This window comes from Misgurnus anguillicaudatus, chromosome 10, assembly GCF_027580225.2.
Source record: "Misgurnus anguillicaudatus chromosome 10, ASM2758022v2, whole genome shotgun sequence".
Taxonomy (NCBI): Eukaryota; Metazoa; Chordata; class Actinopteri; order Cypriniformes; family Cobitidae; genus Misgurnus; species Misgurnus anguillicaudatus.
In genome coordinates, this window is record NC_073346.2 from 30,708,314 (window position 1) to 30,728,308 (window position 19,995).

General features: G+C 38.4%; 1 protein-coding gene and 1 long non-coding RNA gene across 2 annotated transcripts in view; one reads left to right on the forward strand and one right to left on the reverse strand.

Annotated features, from left to right (window-relative positions):
* Window positions 1–6,347, forward strand: part of emc2 (ER membrane protein complex subunit 2) — a 43,445-nt gene extending 37,098 nt beyond the window's left edge. The window contains exon 11 of the mRNA XM_055210837.2: window positions 5,557–6,347. Coding sequence (XP_055066812.1) covers window positions 5,557–5,643 — 87 coding nt within the window. The 3' untranslated portion in view covers window positions 5,644–6,347. The remainder of the gene's footprint in view (window positions 1–5,556) is intronic.
* Window positions 1–19,995, reverse strand: part of LOC141367284 (uncharacterized) — a 60,870-nt gene that overhangs the window by 17,568 nt on the left and 23,307 nt on the right. The gene's annotated exons all lie outside the window — the stretch shown is intronic.

Below are 19,995 nucleotides of genomic sequence, written 5' to 3' on the forward strand. Positions count from 1 at the left end.
CAAAACCGAGGTGAAGGGGTAAGACAGAGAAATGAGACGCACCCTTAGTATTAATGACAAACGTGCTCATCCTAAAATCGAAATAAATAATCATGCTTTGTACCGTATGTGCATTCAATAATTTTCTGGTTTTGTAATTCTGTTATCTTTACAAGTTCCCTTAACTTATTCAGAGAATTAATAATGCTGACCATGTAGCTTTATGTCAAAAAACTTTATTTATACCCGTGTCATTAACAGAATGCAGCAGACACACTCACTTTAACGTTTTTTTATAAATCCCTTATCCTGCCCGATTAAAACATAAACATTGCAAATAACACCAGAATTAACAATTAATTTACTTGAACATATCCTAAAAATTTATCTTGTGTGACTGATACGCTGTAAAGGGGGTAAATTTAGATCATGATTTTGAATGTAAGTCAATGACGCCACTTTGCCGGTTGGGCTTACCAAGATGGCCGCCCTCACGCTGTTACGTTAAGCATTCTATGCGCAATCCAGTCATTTATATAGATCAGTGGTTCGAACCCATGACCTTTTGCGCTGCTGATGCAATGCACTACCACTAAGCCATACAGGAGCTATATCCAAAGCGTCTTACAAAAAACAGTAAAACAGAAACAATAGAGCCATGTCATGTAAGCCAACTTTAAATTTGAATTACATTTCTGGTCTCTAATCCTATTATTTAAACTTGGCCAGTTCTCTGTAGGCTTTTCCAGACCATCAAGTAATAGATATTAACATTCATTTTATTCCTAATCTATTTTATCAGATGGTTTATCCTTCAGGATTCATCTATAACCTGAACTTTATGCCTTTGCAGACTTAAGTCACAAGAATGTTACGGGTTAAAGTAAATATAATGCTGTGCCTTGATGTCAAAGACCCCGGTAGACAGTGCTTAGTATCTATTTTTGTTGCATTGCATTGGTCAGCTCCTATCATGGTGATACGTGATTAGTCCAAATTCATCCCCCTTATGTATCTGTTTATAATAAGCATGAATTATTGGGTGCATTTAAATGCACAGAATAAGCGGATAACTATGAAAAATCTGCTTATTATAGAAAACTGTTTACATGCAAATCAATAAACCAGCTATGCAGACAACTGCATTTACATGGGACTTGGGAGAAGTGTCAGGTTTCTCGCATGCAGTGATATCAACTAGAGGTCTTCACGGGTCCACTTAGATCCGAAAACCCGAGGTCCGACCCGAGACCTGATCGGGTTCGGGTCTAAAAGTTTCACATGTGCCTCAGACACGGGTCGGGTACAATAATAGCGGCATCGGGTCTCGGGTAATTTAAAAATGAATGTGGTTTTTCTGAACGGACCCGAGAAGACCCGAACTCTCTCGCCTGTGTGCGTCAATGTCCTTTTCAAACCTCTCATCTGTTTGCCAAGAGCGCTTGCGACATTGTGTGGTTGTTGGAAGGTTCATTTTCGTTGAGACAAACATGTCAGTCAATTATAAATGTACATTTTAGCGGTTACGTTGGTGTTGTCGTCAGATAACAAAGTAAAACGAATGGAGCAGCTCGCCAAATTGGTTGCAAGGCCACCGGAGTTTCTTTCTGTCTGACTGCTGCGCGTGGGTCTGCAGAATGCACACACGTCAGTGCCGTTTAAAAAATTTCACTAGTTCGGGTCGGACTCGTCGGGTCTAATTTTCTCGGGTTTGTCTCGGGTCGGGTCTTTCTTTAATTTTTTTTTATTTATGCACGTCGGGTTCGGGTATGAAGTGATTCGGGTCATTTCGGGTCGGGTACATTTCTTTGGACCCGAGAAGACCTCTAATATCAACGCCTATAGTACATAATAGTCGTTCAAGCAGACGGCATATCTGTCTTAAGCTATAATGTTGTATCTTTTCTCATGTCTGCAGAACCGATAAATTTAACATGAGCTTCTATTTTCGCAGTTTCTCTGCCAACTGCTTTAGTCGAGCAGAGACTTTTATGCGCTACTTTGCGCTTACTTCAGCGTGTGATCTTTCACACTTGGAGACATGCGCACAGGGAAAAAAACACGAGAAAGCCGGTTAAGGTGTTTACATGCCACGCGAAATCGAGGTAATGAGCAAAAAACTACCTGTGCCGATCGGTTTTTGCTTACGCGGTTTATGGGCTTCCCCCGAAAAAGGAAAACCTTTTTACGTGTTTACATGACCCCTGGTGTTATTAGTTTATTAAGCATAATCGGCGCAATGCAGGGTTCACACCAGACACGGTAGAAGCGGCAAGCGCGAGTGATTTACATTTTAAGTCACTACAAAGACGCGATTAGGCATCCTGCGGCGCGAAACACGCAAGTTGAAAAATCTGAACTTTGGCGGATTTCCGCGGCGCGTTAACAAATCGGGACCTTGCTGTAGTAGTGACGTGATTACAGGAAGCGAGCGGAGTCGCAGAAGCCCCTCCCATGACGCGGATTTCTGCGTGAATGTCTTGAATGACTAGAATTTCATGCGCGGCTTTCACGCGCAAATGAAGCGAGTAAACTCCAATGTTTAAAACAAATAGCGCGTTTTTGCCGCCTCTACCGTGGATGAATACCGTGTGAATGCACCATAAGACTGTGCATGTAAACGCACTCATTGATTGCCACTTTGTTAATGGCCAAAATAAAGAAGAATATCTGCTGTCTACACCTAAGATGTATTACGCATGATACATCAATATTTTTGACGTTGTCTTAGTCCAAGTCTTTGATGTTGGTTTTAAAAAGAACACTTAAAAAGCTTTACCTGAAATGCCACATGATGAAACGGCTTTGAATTAACCTAAGGCTGTCCAGAGCAAGCCATTTATCCCTTGTTTTGTTCATAATGTACTGTACCTGAAAGCACCTTGGTTATATTTTGTTGTGCGGCAGGTTGGGAGGTCAGCCTGTTATACTTGTCGCTTTGAAGAACTTCTAAAGTCTTTCAAAGAGAAGTTGAGTCACTCTCTAGCAGTTCACCTTTGATTGATGAGGTCTTTGAGAGGTCAATGACCAGGTAGGAGCACTTGTTAGCATACCTTCTTTTTTTTAGGTGGAGTCTAGAACAAAAAGCTCCATGAGGTCACATGCTGGCCATGATGAAGTTCTCCGACAAGGACCGAATTGCTAATATCGAATTTGATGCCGTATTCTCTATTCCCCTCTGTTCCTCATAGCACTCGTCATCTTTTGACTTTGAGCGTAAACGCATTAAGTTCATCCTCTTGTCTCAATGTTGAACTAATAATTCACAACTGATATTACTCAGCGTAAGCCACTGCCGAGGTCTGCGTCATTCTACGTTTTATAATATAGTCATATCGAAGGATGACTCACCTCATTGATGGATCAGGATGCAACACAGGGCTTCTGATGCGTAATGCTCAGAAATGCACGCAGTCTGCTCGGTTTGTTATGTATGGAGCGGCGAATGTTTGTCCTGCGCACCATTTATTGACGTTCTTAACTTTAGTACTCGTCTAAAAATCAACTGTGATGGAATCCATCATTTTTAGAAGAAACCACACAGCTCACTTGCACAATAATGTGGGGATTTTGCGAGAATGCTGGGAACAGGAGCTTGGCACACAGGCCACATATCATCTCTATTAATCTAGCGAGGTTTCCTGGTAAGAAAATAACATTCGTCTCTGTGTGCGTACACGTCCAGCGGGACTCGTGAATGATTTGCGAGGACACAGATATGCGCATTCAAGTCCAGAAACGCCACTGCCATGCTTTCTCGGCCATGCTTCATGTGCTTCTTTCTGTTTACCCAGCGAGTTCGCTGGCACCCCTTTTTCACTGAAATAGAGACGTTTTTGTGTATGAATCACTGCTCGGCCAGGGAATCTGCAAACTGCTAATACAGCGTTTCTACTGATTCAAGGATCGAGTGGTGACATAACTGATTATATGACTACATAACTTGCCCACAGATAAATATGGCCCTTAAAGGGATTGTTCACCCGAAAATGAAAATTCTGTCATCATTTTCTCATCCTCATTTCTCATTGACTTCCATAGTAGGAAAACAAATATTATGGAAGTATTGTGATAAATGATGAAGAATATATTTTGATAAATGATGGTAAGCACATAGTTGACGCTACCCATTAAATTCCATCATATTTGTTGTTTTTCCTACTATGGAAGTCAATCAGTTCAGTTCTTTTATTTAACCAGGTTAAAACTCATTGAGATTAAAATCTCTTTTACAAGAGTGACCTGGCCAAGAATATTTTCTAGCATTAAATTAAAATAAGGTTTTGTTTCTGTAATAAAAGCCAAGTTTTAACTTAAGTTTGGAAATTAATTTGTCAATATGTACTTTAAAACTTAACTGACTATCCAATACAATGCCCAAATATTTTAGTTCCTTGCAATGATAAAATTTCAGGAAAATTTTTTTGGTTCAGAGGTTGAAAACATCATATTTTGGTCTTATCTATATTTAAAACCAGCTTAAGTTCACAAAGGCGATACTGAACATTATTAAATGCTGACTGTAAACATTGAAGTGCTTGCAAAGCTGATGAAGCAAAGCAATAAATATATGATGTATGATATTTAATGTTTGGAATATTATCACATATAATATTTATGTATAACGAAAATAAAATGGGTCCCAAAACTGATCCTTGAGGGACACCCTTTAATGCTCAGAATGGTTACAATCAGCTGTGTGCTTACCATCATTAATTAAAATATCTTCTTTTGTGTTCGTCAGAAAAAAGAAATTCAGACAGGTTTAGGACAACATGAGGATGAGAAAATGATGACAGAATTTCATTCTTTTCAGTTTTATAAATGTAAAAATGTCATGCTACATAAGCATTTTGCAATGACAGTTTTTAAATGTACTAAAATAATAATTAATCCACTTAATGTTTGTAAATATTTTTTTTTACTTTTCTTTTTTTTTAATAATGCATAACCCCAGAATATGTCCCAGACTTCTGAGGAGGAGAAATACAGAGTGCAACATTTATCAGATAGTGGATTGGTCCATCATGTCAATGACTGGAGGGGAGGATAGAGCTAAGTGTGCTTTGGCTGATACGGTCAATTTGTTGAGTTTGAGGGGCAGAGAGAATCATAGCAGATGAGTCACACCGGATGTGGCGAAAGCGTGACTAAGTACGCTTGGCCACGGGGACGTCGGGCTAATGGGTCTTCGTGAGCGAGCGTGTGACTCATTAGGTGGCAGCAACCCTTCAATCCACTCACTGGATGAGGGAGAGGAAGAGGAAGGGAGACCTGTGACTACATCCCAATTATACCCCACTAGTACGGGATAGGCCAAAGGTCAAAAAGCTGGCATTAAACCCTTAAGGTTTATCGCTCCACTCATAGCCGTCATTATCCTTCGCCCACTCAGAAATGGGCTGAATGCAGCTCATGCAAAGGAGATATTGGACGCGGGCTCAAATACTAGTCTTTTAGCATTAGCATGTTATTGAAGCTGACGCACCGCAGTGTTTGTGTTTAAACGTAATACGTACAAAAACACTGTAAATGGAACAATGTCCTTTCGTCAACCCCTCTCTCTTTTTCTTCTAGATGGCTGGCCGTGGGAAGAAAGAGAACAAATGCTCAGTAAAGGCAGTGGAGGAAATGCTGGAGTCCATGCAGATCACCATGTCCTAAACCACAGCTCTGTCCCCCACTCCCCCATCCTCTGTCACCACAACATCATGGCAGTGCTCCCTGCTGACTACAGTACACCACCGCCACCACCCACAGACCAGACCACCCAACCACCCCGACCTACACTCTCTATACCAGTTCATCCATCTTTGTATTGTTTGAGGTCCATGTATGGGCTTTATACACCCCCAGCTATTCAACCTTCACCACTCCGTTATTAATTTATTAAGAGCTTAACATTCGGGTTGATTTTGAATGGATGTGAGAGTGCAAGGAAATTCTGTAACAATTTAAGTTATAGGTTTATTTGTTAACATTAATAAATGCATTAGACAACATGAACTAACGAGTGCATTCAGCGTTTATCAATTTTTGTTCATGCTGGTTAATGCCAATACAATTGTTCATGTTAGTTCATTTTGCAAATGTTAACTTTTGATTTAAGAAATGTATAAGTAAATGATGTAACAATTAGTAATGTTAACAAATAGAACCTTATTGTTAAGTTATATCGAAAAATATGTTTCGTAACATTTCTAATTCTGTGTTGTAGTTCATAAGACTAGCACGTAAACTCGGAGTGATATTTAACAAATAATGCAGATGCGACTTTAACCAACTATGCTAAATGTACATGCAACAAAATGACATCATTCCTGTATCTTTCTTTGCAAAATAAAGGACTGCATTTTTTTATTGATGAATATCTTGATGTGTCTTCATTTATTTGGGGAATGCATGCAGTGTTGGGTGAAACTAGTTACTAAGTAATTAGTTACTGTAATTTAATTACAGTTCTTTTTGATGTAGTTGAACTTAATACTGTGTGTATGTATATATATATATATATATATATATATATATATATATATATATATATATATAAAATGCAATAGTGGATTTAACATCAAAATTTAAAGTCTAACGTTAAAATGCATGTTTTTATGTATCCTTCTCACTTTAAATACTTTGGTGAGTTAAGAAGAATGATGGTGACACTCTAGTGTAGTTTCGAACTCTCACTATTAGCACCTATTGCTAAAAAAAACGTTATTTTGTGTATTTGGTATAATACCATGTGTTTGCGTGGTTTATAGTTAAAAACACATTATTTTCCACATACTGTACATTTTTGTAGCTCCAGATTTTACTCTCGTCCTGAAACGCACAGATTTAAAAAGCGTTGTGTGATTGGTCTGAATACTTCTGACGTCAGCCGGAAATGTGATGCTCCTTACCATGTTTGAAAGATTCGGTTACAATGCAATGATAACAGGAGTTAACTTATAGGCTGTAAGTCTAGGCAGGAGGAATTATGATAATGTTGGTCTTCTTTACCAGTCCCAGGAAGTAAACTGTTGCCTACACTGCAAAAAATTATTTTGAAGAAAAATTTTTTTTTTGATATTTTTGTCTTGTTTTCAGTAAAAATATCTAAAATTTCTTAAATTAAGATGCTTTCTCTTGATGAGCAAAACGACCCATGAAAATAAGTCTAGTTTTTAGACCAAAATGATCAAATTTAAGCGATTTTGTGCATAAAACAAGCAAAAAAATCTGCCAATGGGGTAAGCAAAAAAATCTTGAAAATTTTTCTTAAACACTAAATTCAAGAAAAATTTACTTACCCCATTGGTGGATTTATTGCCCTTTTTATGCACAAAATCACTTAAATTTGATATTTTTGGTCTAAAAACTAGACTTATTTTCTTGGGTCGTTTTGCTCATCAAGAAAAAGCATGTTAATTTAAGAATTTTTAGATATTTTTACTGAAAACAAGACAAAAATACTAAGAACATTTTCCCTTGAAAATAATTTTTTGCAGTGTACAATTGTTTTAGTCCAAGAAAAGAGATTTACGTTGGAGACAATAACTCGCGTCCTCGTTTACTTTGGGGGTTGTACCTTTTGCATATCGTTAACATGTACTTATACACACTTACACACCAAAGGAAATGTAAAAATGTGAATCCAACAATAGGTGCTCATTAAAAAGTGTGACCAGAATCATTTATGTAATTTTATGATTTATTTGAGCCGTTTCAAGTCTATCTTTGTATCATTTACTAAATGTGATAAGTACTTAGTAATAAGTAATTAAATACTTTTTGGAGAGAGTAATTTGTACAGTAATCTTATTACATGATTGAAGATGTAATTAGTAACTAGTAATCAATTACCCTGCTAAAAACAGCATGCCAGCAAGACCAGCATATGTTATGTTTTGGTGCTGGTGACCACCAGCATAGACCAGCATCATTCCCATGCTGGTTTGGTGTTGGTTTAATTGGTGGTCATCAGCATACCAGCACCAGCAAATGGGAATTATGCTGTTTTTTACCAGCACTGTAAAAATACTTTGCTGCCTTAAATTTTTTGTTAAATCAACTCAGATTTAGAAGTCATGTCAACAGAGATGAGTTGTCACAACTTAATAATAAATATAGTTGAGAAAAGTCAACTTAATTTGATAAGTTATAACAACTTACCTGTAGTCATAACAACTCATCTCTAGTCAAGATAAATAATAGTAAGTTGAAATGACTTGTAAATCCGAGTTGATTAAACTAAAAATTTTAAGACAGTGAGGGTACTTTGAGTACTTACCCAACACTGCATGCATGTGTGCTGAATCTGCTGATCATTTCTTTTTTGGGGTAATGTTTGGCTAGTCGTTTATAATCGCCCTGCTTTTCATGCTTTAAGGTCAACAATTCTCCCAAACCATACTGTAACTAATGAGAAGAGCGGTTTGGACCATATCACCTCAACCCACTATTCATAGACCAACTCATGCGCCACAGATTACACTTGTATGATAATATCAATAAAGATGATAATTATCACTATTAATATGATCATATAATGCGCCCTCAGAAAACGGAGAAGTTATACCGAGTTTCGCGCGATCCCACAGGCGGTTCTGCTGAACCGTTTATGGCGAGCAGAATTTCCCATTATAAGAAGGCCGAGCAGCAGGCAGTCCCTCACTCCGAGTCATGCTCCTCAATTACAGATAGACCATCAGGAAAACTCCTTTAGTAATTAAAACAAAGCCACTTTCATAATTCAACAAAAGCAGTGCATAAATCGAAATGTTTTTTTCTCAAGCGGAAGAAGGAAAGATTGAGAGATGGTGTGAAGGTCTGGTTTCCTACTACACTCATTTGTAACGGTCACATCACTTCGGGACACTAAATGAGTGCTTTTCTCACTCACCCGTGCAGGGTCGGCTGTTACTTCCATTTCTTTTGTTTATTAAGTCGTGGCAATTGTCTCATAATTTCACATGCAGTCCGGTGGAAAAGTTGACTTTATTGCATCCCTTTTTTACTCGACTTGTTAAGGGCTTGAAAGCCCGAACTGGAAGCGGAGAAAGTAATTTACTCATCAGTTTTAATACTTTGGTCGGTGGATGTGTCTGCGTTTGATTTCGCATTCCAAACTAGCAGAACCGATGAAAGCTCGCGAACCGCGGAGGGAGACTGACAGAGCGGTTATTTTTACAGGAACAGCTGCATTGAAGTGTAGCTTTTTGAGAAGCCATCCAGGATGGTTCATTTGAGAGAGAATATCATTTACATGTGTCTCCAAGGCAACTAGGAAGGGAAGAAGCGAACGCCCTCACTTGTAAAGGTCATTAAAGGCTTGTAAGTGGTCTGTAAAGGAGCACGTCAATCACTTTGATGCGCGGGACACTGAAGATGAGCTTCAACTTGACGCAATAGTGCCATCTGTAGTCGAGAGCGCGCTAGTCTGGTTTCCCAATTTCAGGATGTCAAATACTGTTACAGTATGTTATTCTTAAAAAATGTTTGGAAAGTTAAAGTGGAACAGTCAGCCATCTCACGTTTCCTTGATGGCACGCTGGCGCACTATAATGCATACTAATTTAGCGTGTGACATTTGTACAGGTAGCAACTAATAAAATTTATTGGAATGTGTATATAACATTGTCAAAGTGAAATTGACTGCATCTGATTTACTGTTCCAGTAATCACAGCTCTAATTTCTGTGGTGCATCTTATGAAGATGGAAACCCAGGCTCCTATCCATGCCATAAACATCCAGCAGCTGGAGTATTTAAAGGCTATGCCACAAAGGTCGAAGAAAAAGCACCGTGGATTAGTTTCCTGTGTTATTTTTAATGCCTTATTCCCAGTGGGATGGCGGTGGGACTCGACCAGCTTTCAGTCATGTTATGTCACAGCTCAGGTTGTAAACCAGGACAGCGAGCTTTTGGATTACTCCGTGATCCGTAATGCATGGGAATTGGGGGCGGGTAGGAGACACTTGGATGTCTGCTGTGCATTACACACTTAAGCCCCTATAGATACTCCCCAGGTGATGAGGCAGAGGAGGTATTAATCATCTGTAATCCATACACTCACCACCAAAGACTGAAATGGAGATAAATCTCCCATGTAGAAGTGACTCTGTGCTAGTTTTCGAAGAGAAATGAAATGATCAGAAGAAGGTGGGGAAAGCGGGAGTCTCCCCATGGTTCCCCCATAGGATTGGAATGCTCCAGCGCCACAGCATCTATCTGTCTCTGGTTTAGAGAAGAAGCTGAAGATGAATTAGATATGTTAACCCTTCCCTGTCATGCTTTGTCTCAAAGTGAGCCATGTCTACTTCAGTTTCATTTCTGGGAATAGAATCAAAGATGGAGAGGATGCAAAGAATTCGCTGAAACTGAAACCACAATGCAGTCCGACAGCAAAACAAGCATCCACGGTATCAATTGGCTCAATGCTTTTGAACAACAGCAGCCTGGGGTGAATCGTTCAGAGGAACTCGAACAAGCAGCTGAGAAATATTTGACTTGATATGTAAAGTAAATAAATCTGAAAGGTTTGAGAAATATCCGGCGTGTGGTTTCTCTTTCTGCAATTTTCTTTCCAGCACCTGGGCGGAATTTCTTTTTTTTTGATATGTGGATATTTTCCACTACAAAAAAGTAAATAGATAAATAAATTCAAGATGATGTTCTTAGACCACAGCAGTTCCTGGTGTCCTTCTGGCTGGAGGGAGTCTGCTTTGGTTCTTTGATATTCGACATGGAAACTCTGCATACAGACAGCAAGACGTCAGCATCCATCAAGAACTTTCACAAGCTTCAGCTGTGCATCAAAGCATGTTTTCATTTGAAAATGAATTGATGACATCAATTCCCCTGTGCCCAGCGATCAAATTAAATCAAGTCTTACATCATTACAAAGCAGCAGACTCATAATAGCAAAACATTACTACTGTAAAACCAGACTGATCTCACGGCAAGTTGTGTTATAGTCACAAAAAATTTTATTCATTCATTCGTGTTCATGGCACGAAATTCAGCTTTTATCGTGCATTGAGCACAAATGTCTTTTTTGTGTCACTAGCACGATTTCTATAAATAGTTTTTCGTGTCCGTGGCACGACTTTCTTTTTTGTGTCATTTTATGTATTGCTTTCTCATAGTTTTTTCCTATTTTCTTACCATTGTCGCTTGGGGCTGGGGTTAGAATAGTCTCAGCCTCAGACGTCACGGCCACAGAATGCTGGCTAAACGTCTGATGTTTATCGTACACTTTCCTGGAAACCCTGTCGGAATGTCGAAGTTGTCTTTTGATTGGTTGAAATAAACCGGATTTCCAGGAGACGCGAGTGTCGCGATTAGTTTCGGTCCCTAGAAAACAAAGCTCTGACGTTCCATTGAGGAAGAGAATCACGTGGATAATAATGACCAGTTAACATGATCAGCTAAACATTGGATTCTCAAAAATATGCAAAGTACGCGGCATAGACTCTCTAAAAAACATCCAAGAGTTTTGCTTGAGGCAGTTAGTGGAGTCAAAAAGTTTGGTTCTCCTAAATTGCTTCTAGGTGTTAAAAAGTGAAGAGATATGCTTCAAACAGATGTTTACCGGAAGCGTCTCATTGGTGTGGCTGTTGATGAAGTGCACAACGTTGTTCTATGGTGAGTAATGTTATTTATTTAGATGCTACTCGGGTTGGCTGGTTATTTCAATAACTAACTTGTTGCCAGCCAGCTCGTTATTGTGGGGAGTTCGAAACGTGATGCTAGACGAAACAAACTGATTGGTTGTTTGACATTTCGGTCAAACAACTCTTAGGCGGGCTTTGTCCAGAAAAAGCAGCGAAAAACACAGCGAGACTAGGGTTAGAATCACTTTCTGTTGCATTTTTAGACATCCTAACCCCAACTCCAGGTGAGAATAGTTTTAGACACGAAAAACTATTTATAGAAATTTGTGCTGAGTGACACGAAAAAGACATTTGTGCTCAAGGCACGAAAAAAGCTGAATTTCATGCCATGGACACAAATAATTTAATCAATTTTTTGTGACTATAACACGACTTTTCGTGAGATCATGTTGCTTAAAGGTCACGTTCTTCCTGATCCCATTTGTTTAAACCCTGGTTAGTGTGTAATGTTGCTATAATAGCATAAATAATAATACCTGTAAAATGATAAAGCTCAAAGTTCACTGCCAGGCGATATATTTTCTTTAATAGAATTCCTCTTTCAAAGCCTACAGCGAACGGCCCGTTTGAACAGCCCTCAATTTCCTGCTTTAGTGACGTCAGTAAAACAGTTTTTTGACTAAACTCCGCCCACAGGAATACGTCAGTTGCCAGCTTTGGCTCAAACGGCTCTGCTAAGCTAGGCTGCTATCGAATCACAACACACTAAACAAACTACACAATCAGAACTCAATACGTATTTCTGAAGGAGGGACTTCAGAACAAGGAAGACATCAGCCCGTTTTTAGGACAGTGAAAACAGCACTATACAGATAAGTAAATTGTGTGAAAAATACGGCGATTTTTTACACGTGAAACATGAACACATGTTATATTGCGCACTGTAAACACACTCAAAGCTTCAAAAACACAGAAAGAACGGGAGCTTTAAAACACAACTGAATGATTTGTGTAATATGCTATTTTATTCTCAAATAGTTGCGTTTAAAGGTTGGAAACTAGACTATTATACATTTCAGCATTATCTTTACTAAACAAAATATTTGAGGGACCCCCTTAGTAGAATTTTTTACTTCTTATAGGGGGCCCCTATCTTATGTGGGGTCAAATCCCGGACGCACTGCCTTATGGTGGGGTATATGGTGATGCCTATGAAAAGGGTTTTAGGTTCCATACACTGTCAAAAAATCAAAAAGTGGTCCCTAGCTGTCAATGGGGCAGTACACGTTTGCACCTAAAGAGAGGTACATATTGGTACCAAAAAGTGAGTCTAAACTAAACTTTTTAAAGGTTACTGTCCCAGTGACCATTTTAAAAAAAATTCCTGACAGTGTATGTTTATAACTTAAACATACAGTAGTTTTGGGTTGCTGTCTGGCCAATTTTGTAACGCATAGAAAACTATGTGAACTCACTCAACATCACTCATATCTGTGTTTTGGACGCTTGTGTTGTTTAAAGTGAAATGCACAATTTCCAGGAACAATGTGTTTTCTTATGTAATGGTCCTCCAAGTACAGCGCTAGCCATGAAAAACAACCCAAGGGTTTTTTTTTCAGCAGAAGGTTGTTCTATTTATCCTTCATTTACTGAACTGTCCATGCATTTATGCAGTACTGGAACATATTGACTACTGGGTAAAATAGATAGACTGAAACAACATCATCAAACAGCCTTCCATCTAAATGATATGGTGCATTGTTAATTCAAGTTTGAATCTAAATTAAGTGAAAAAATATATATTTTTTCATTTGGTCACATCTATTCATGTGTAAGATTTCTCTGTAAGAACACATTTAAAATGCAGGATGGCATTTTGATAAAAATGTGCGGTTTAAAAGAGCCAATATGCTAATCTTCATGTTTTTATTCATGAAACATGGATTAGCCCAAAGTGGAATGATCTTCCCATCATAACCAACAACTGGCAAGTTATACACTGTGGTTTTGCCCCGAAAATAATAATGTAGTTATAATGTGATGGAAATAAAAAATCGACGTGTTTGGTTAGAACTAGATTCACAATTCAAGTCAAATTTACCACAGAAATACGAGAAATCACAGTCCTGCGTGAATATTTAAATTCGACAAGTAACATGATGCCTAATATCCGCTACCTTGTGTACAAAGTCCAACTTTTTTGCCAGATCTGTCAGTTTGCTTTACAGCATGGTTTTACAAAATATGCAATTTCTGCATTTTATCTTCAGCTCAAGATGAGAGAGCAATTTCATTTGAAGTCATGGGGAGGACCGAGCGGCTAGTGACCTCTTTAAATATCTTAGCAAGTACAAAAATCTGGTATGGCCTGAAGAAGGAAAAAAGGCACAATTTCAAGTACCAATTTTTCAGTTTTTCTGTCAAGCATGGTTCTCTGCGATCTTGAGATTTGTGGGCTGAGATGCGTGCGTTTTAAGTCCCTGAGGCAAAGAAAAAACTGAGGTGAATGCAGAGTGTGAATTACAGAGGGTTTTGTATGGCCCCTTTAATTAAGGCTTGACATATCCCTCTCCCAAAGGAAGCGCTTAACAAAAGGTTTGGATGTTGGGCTTTAAAACCATACATATTTCATGATGAACATTACAGTAACCACAAAAGGTAGATTACGGTTATTATTACGTCACATTGAAAAGATGCTCACAAATGGAAGTCACATTTGCCTCAGGTGGTAACCACAGTAAAATATATTGCTCAAGGGTTTTTAAGGACAATGTCTTGTTTAACTCACTGAAGTGCCTATAATTTTCACTTAAATACAACATTAGAGTAGGTAATATTGTGTGACTCCTTCTTATAAAATATCCATTAGCATTTAGTTTTCCTCACAGCTTGAAATGTGATGTGAAGATGAAGTGCAGAATGATGTCATAAAAATCATTGACACATATTGGCAGAAGTGATAAAACGCAAGTTTTGAATGCTTAAATGAACACACACTAGTTTTTAGATATTCATACTATAGTATAACACAAAACCTGTTTTAAACAGTCCCTCCAGAAAAACATGATTATGCGATCGCATGATTCAACACATAATCAGCCAAAATCCGCATATTTGTGAGGGGGACGCTTTTTCTTTCAATACGCCTCAACATAAGTGCGCAAAATATGCAGTACTTGCATGATTTCATAATTCCCACATTTTCGTAGCAAAAATCACATATATCTTAAAAGAAAGTTGAAAATGATGCATTTACTTCACACAAGCACAGCCATGTCCCCTGTTGCCATGGGAACATAATGAAGTGAAGTGATTGGCTGTTTCTCAATATGCGTTCTTCAGCGATCTTGCGTCCTCGTGTCCTCGCTCTACGTCATCATTAACGGTCGAAGTTCATTCCAATTCTCAAGAACACAAGGACAGAGGACGCATGAAAATACCCGGATGTGTTCTTGATATCGAGGATGCATCGAGTGCAGCCTTGCTGCAATCGCTTTACGCCCCAGAAGTCATTGCGGCTAAACTTCCGAGTTCGTTCTTCCCAGGTCGCCTGGCAAGACCGATCTCCACGAGGACGCAAGTCCGTTCTTTGCGTTCTTGGAATTGAGAAACAGCCATTATGTGACGTGAACATCATTAAAAAGCTGCAAAAGCTGCAAACAGTTTTTGCAAATTCTCGCAAAGTTCTTGCAATTTTTGCAAGTTCCTGCAATTTCATTGCATAAAATTGCATTAATATCCCACCTTATTACATTGCATTTTTTAAGAAAACGTGCCGCAAGGTCAAGGATTTTTGCCCACAACAATCACAAAAAACACTTTTTTTCTGGCAGGACTGTTTAAACTTTAAAACTTTAAAGAAAGTTGAAAATGATTAATTTACTTCACACAAGCGCAGCCATGTCCCCTGTTGCCATGGGAACGTTATGAAGTGACGTGATTATGTGACGTGAACATCATTAAAAAGCTGCAAAAGCTACAAACAGTTTTTGCAAATTCTCGCAATTTTTGCAAGTTCTCGCAATTTTTGCAAGTTCTTGCAATTTTTGCAAGTTCTTGCAATTTAAGTTCTTGCAATTTTTGCAAGTTCCTGCAATTTCATCGCATAAAATTGCATAAATATCCCACATATTACATTGCATTTTTTAAGAAAACGTGCCGCAAGGTCAAGGATTTTTGCCCACAACAATCACAAAAAAAAAACGTTTTTTTCTGGCAGGACTGTTTTAACTTTAAAACAGGGACTCTAAAACATGATCTCACGGAAATTCGTGTTATAGTCACAAAAAATGTGATTCATTCCATCTTTCATGCCTTGAGCAAGAATGTCTATTTCATGTCATTTAGCCCAAATTTATAAAAATCGTTTTTTGTGTCCGTGGCACGACTTTATTTTTCGTGTCATTTTATGTATTGTTTTCTAATTTTTTTCTCCCTATTTTTAAATCATTGTTGCTTGGGGTTAGATTTGGGGTTTCGGTTAGGATGTAATTTTATGCTCTGGTTTCTACATGTTTTTCTTCCGCTTTTAAAACTATTCTCGCCTGGAGTTGGGGTTAGAGTCGGGGTTTGGGATAGGATGTCTAAAAATGTAACAGAAAGTTTTTCTAACCCTAACCCCAAGCGACAATGGTAAGAAAATAGGGAAAAAAAACAATGAGAAGAAAATACATAAAATGACACGAAAAAGAAAGTCATGCCACGGACGATTCATGGGATTCAAATTCGTGCGACTGACACGAAAAAAAACATTTGTGCTCAAGGCACGAAGAAAAGCTGAATTTCGTGCCATGGACACAATAAATGAATAAAATAAATTAATCAAAATTTTCATGACCACAACACAACTTGACGTGACTTCAGTCTGCTCTAAAAACATTCGTTCCCAGGATACACAGGGTGACATTGAAGTATGAAAAATTAAAAATCAAGATTATAATGACAGCCAAATTAATGTATTTCTCACCGGCAAAAATTAGTACAGATTGACCACAAAATCTGCTATCCACCCACGGTGGAATTTATAGGCTCTATGCTGTAAATGCAATCGAACAGGAAGGAAAATCAGGTAGATCAACAGTGCGTTAATATGAAAGAAAAAAATACTTCTGTTTTCACTAAGGTCCTTGTACTTTGTGAATAGCATTCAGGTCGAGGCACGTTAAGTTGATATGAGAAGATGTTCGTGTTGAGTTTCGATAAACACCAGCTCTGCACTCGCGCTAACTTCTTCACAAGCATTGCACTCTGCTTCTCATTTCTTCTTTCAAAACAATGATGCCTTTCAGCTGAAAGGACAAAGGAGTCTTAGACACGTGCCAGGCAAAATTCATAATGGCAGCTATTGGAGGTGAAAGGAATTTCACTACATTTCCCTACTTTGATGCTGACACTTCCTCTTTTTGGTTTGGATATCATATGAACAACAGCAGGTTTATCTCTTTTTGTGTATTGCACATGCGCATAAACTCGTGGCCTCGTACACTTGACTCAGCGGTTTAACTTAAGGCAAGCAATACAGAATATCTTCTTTGATAATCGGTTACATAGGCCGTTTCTCAATCCGAAGACTGCAGCCTCCAGAGGTCGCACTGTTAGCGACATATGTTATCATATTTTAGAATATTAAAGGGATAGTTCGGCCAAAAATGATATGAAACCCATGATTTACTCACCCTGAAGCTGTTCGAGATGCAAATGTCCATCATTTTTCAGACGAACACATTTTCAGTTATTTTAGAAAATGTTTTAGATCCTTCAGTCAATCAAATGTAAAGTTACGGGGTTCACGTCCTTCAAGTCCAAAAAATGTGCATCCATCCTTTACAAAATAAATCCAAACGACTCCACGATGATAAACAAAGGCCTTCTGAGGGTAATCCGTGCTGTTTTGTTGTAAAAATATTCATATTTAAAACTTTATAAACGTTTATAAACTCTACCTGCTGCATCTGCATTCAAGATAAGAGTATATGCAGTTTACGGAGGTTTCTCTGCTGTTGCTCTGTGCGCCCACTACGCTGATACTCTCTCCTGAATACAGAGGAGTCTAGGATGGTGACGTTACCGAAAGCTAGTTATTTTTATTTATAAAGTTTTAAATATGGATATTTCTACAACAAAACGGCACGGATTACCCTCAGAAGGCCTTTGTTTATCTGAGGGTAATCCGTTTGGATTTATTTTGTGAAGGATGCATAAGCTGGTACCTGGTTTAAGGTGGCAGTAGCTGGTCTAAGCTGGATCCTCCCAGCCTGGCAAAGATGGTCAATGTGGTGGGTCAGCTGGTCTTCCAGTTTGACCAGCTAGACCAGCTTAAAAATTGACCAAAACAAAGCTAGACCAGCTTGCTACACCAGCAATACCAGCTAAAACCAAGCTGGGAGACCAGCTTAAACCAGCTCACCGGCTTCTGCTGGTCTTAGCAGGATTTTTCAGTAGGGTGGACCCTGTAACTTTAAATGATGTTTTATTAACATAGTTCGGGAGGAGCACGTCAAATAAACCACTTAAGTACTTCCAGCTGTCTATAATCAGTAATCAACAGATACTCTAGTACCACCAGATGTCCTCAATCAGTAATCATCATATCTACCCAATCAGGACAAAGGCAAGCCATATATAAGTCACAGTTTGACTCTGCAAAGATCCTCTGCAGTCTTCAGAATCCCTCCACCACCCCATCACCTCTCACTCACCAGGTTAATTCCTAAACTGGGGGGGGGGGATACTCTGCGTTCGGGCCCATTTCCGAGCTCAGAGCCCTCTCCCCGGACAGCACGCCAAATACGTTTACTAATTTAATCTTACCAACTTATTTGTAAGTGTGAACTCGTGAAATTTGATTAACTGAAACATCTAAGACATTTTCTAAAATAACTAAAAATGTGTTCGTCTGAAAAATGATGGACATGTGCAGCTTGGACGGCTTGGGGGTGAGTGAATCATGGGTTTGGTGTCATTTTTGGCCGAACTATCCCTTTAACAATTATAAAGTTAACTGTTATTCCAGCCCAGTCTTCTGAAAATGCGTACAAATAGCACGAAGTGTAAAACTCGTGCAATAAATGTGGATGCATATGATACGCAAGTCCTTCCCATTCACTTAAACGGTGCATCTTTTTTTGTTGTTTTATTTATTGGTTTCTCAATTTTTTTGCTATTTTTTACAATTTTTGCTTGGGTTTAGGTTTAGAACAACTTTTTTTTATATAAAAATGACATCCTAACCCAAACCCCAACTCTAACCCCAACTCCAAGCGACCATGGCTTAAATACGGACAAAAACATTGAGAAACCTGTATATAGACCGTTTCAGCAGTAACAACATAAACAAGCGGCTGCACGTAACTTCCGGTAAACTCCGCTAAGAATAAATAACAACAAAGTTCTTTAAATGTAGTTTATTTATATAACAAGCAAAAAAACAACTCATAGATTACCTAGGAAACCAAAACATTTGTTATTTTCGACGAGGCATTTGTTCAAGAGATCAGTTTAGCAACTAGTCAGACCTTAAAAAAACGAAACCGGAAGTAAGGTTCGGATCCAGACGTGTATCACGTGCGTCCGATGAAACCGTCTATTAAATAACCTCATTAAGCAAATCTCAAATCTAACCCTAAACCCAAGCGAAAATGGTTTAAAAAACAGAAAAAAATTGAGAAACCAATAAATAAAACGACAAAAAAAGATGCCCCGTTTAAGTGAATGGGAAGGACTTGCGTATCATATGCACGCCAAAGTGGAATTTGGCGTATGTATTGCACGAGTTTTACACTTCGTCTATTATACGCAACCTCAGGAGACTGGGTAGGTTATTCTTAGTTAATTGTAAATTGTTGTAATATGCTTATGACCTGCGAATGTAATGCTCAGCTAACTTGATTGCCAGGCCAGTCTCACGAAATTTAGTTTTTCCGCGTTTTTTTGTGATCGTATAACGAATTCCTGTTTTTGTGTGATTATCACTTATTGGTTACTCAACTGTTTTGTCCTATTTTCTTACCATTGTCGCTTCAGTTTAGGGTTAGATTTACATAAAATGACATAGGCCTACCTACCCAAACCCAACTCTAACCCTAAAGCCAGGTGACATATAAAAAAATAAATCAGAAAAAATAATATAAACCAATATATAAAGTGACATTCTAATGCAAGCACAAAATCTAACCCTAAACCGAAGCAACAATGGTTTAAAAATAGGAAAAAGCAGTTGAGTAACCAATACGTGAAAATCACACGAAAACAGGAATTTGTTATATGATCACGAAAAAACACGGAAAAAAGAATAAAAAAATTACGTGACTATATCACGAAACCTCGTGAGATTGCATATGCAGCCTGTGCATCCTCAGCGTCCAGATTGAGAAACGGCCACAGTTGTTCCTTATTGGTGGGTGCCATGTTAAGATCACATG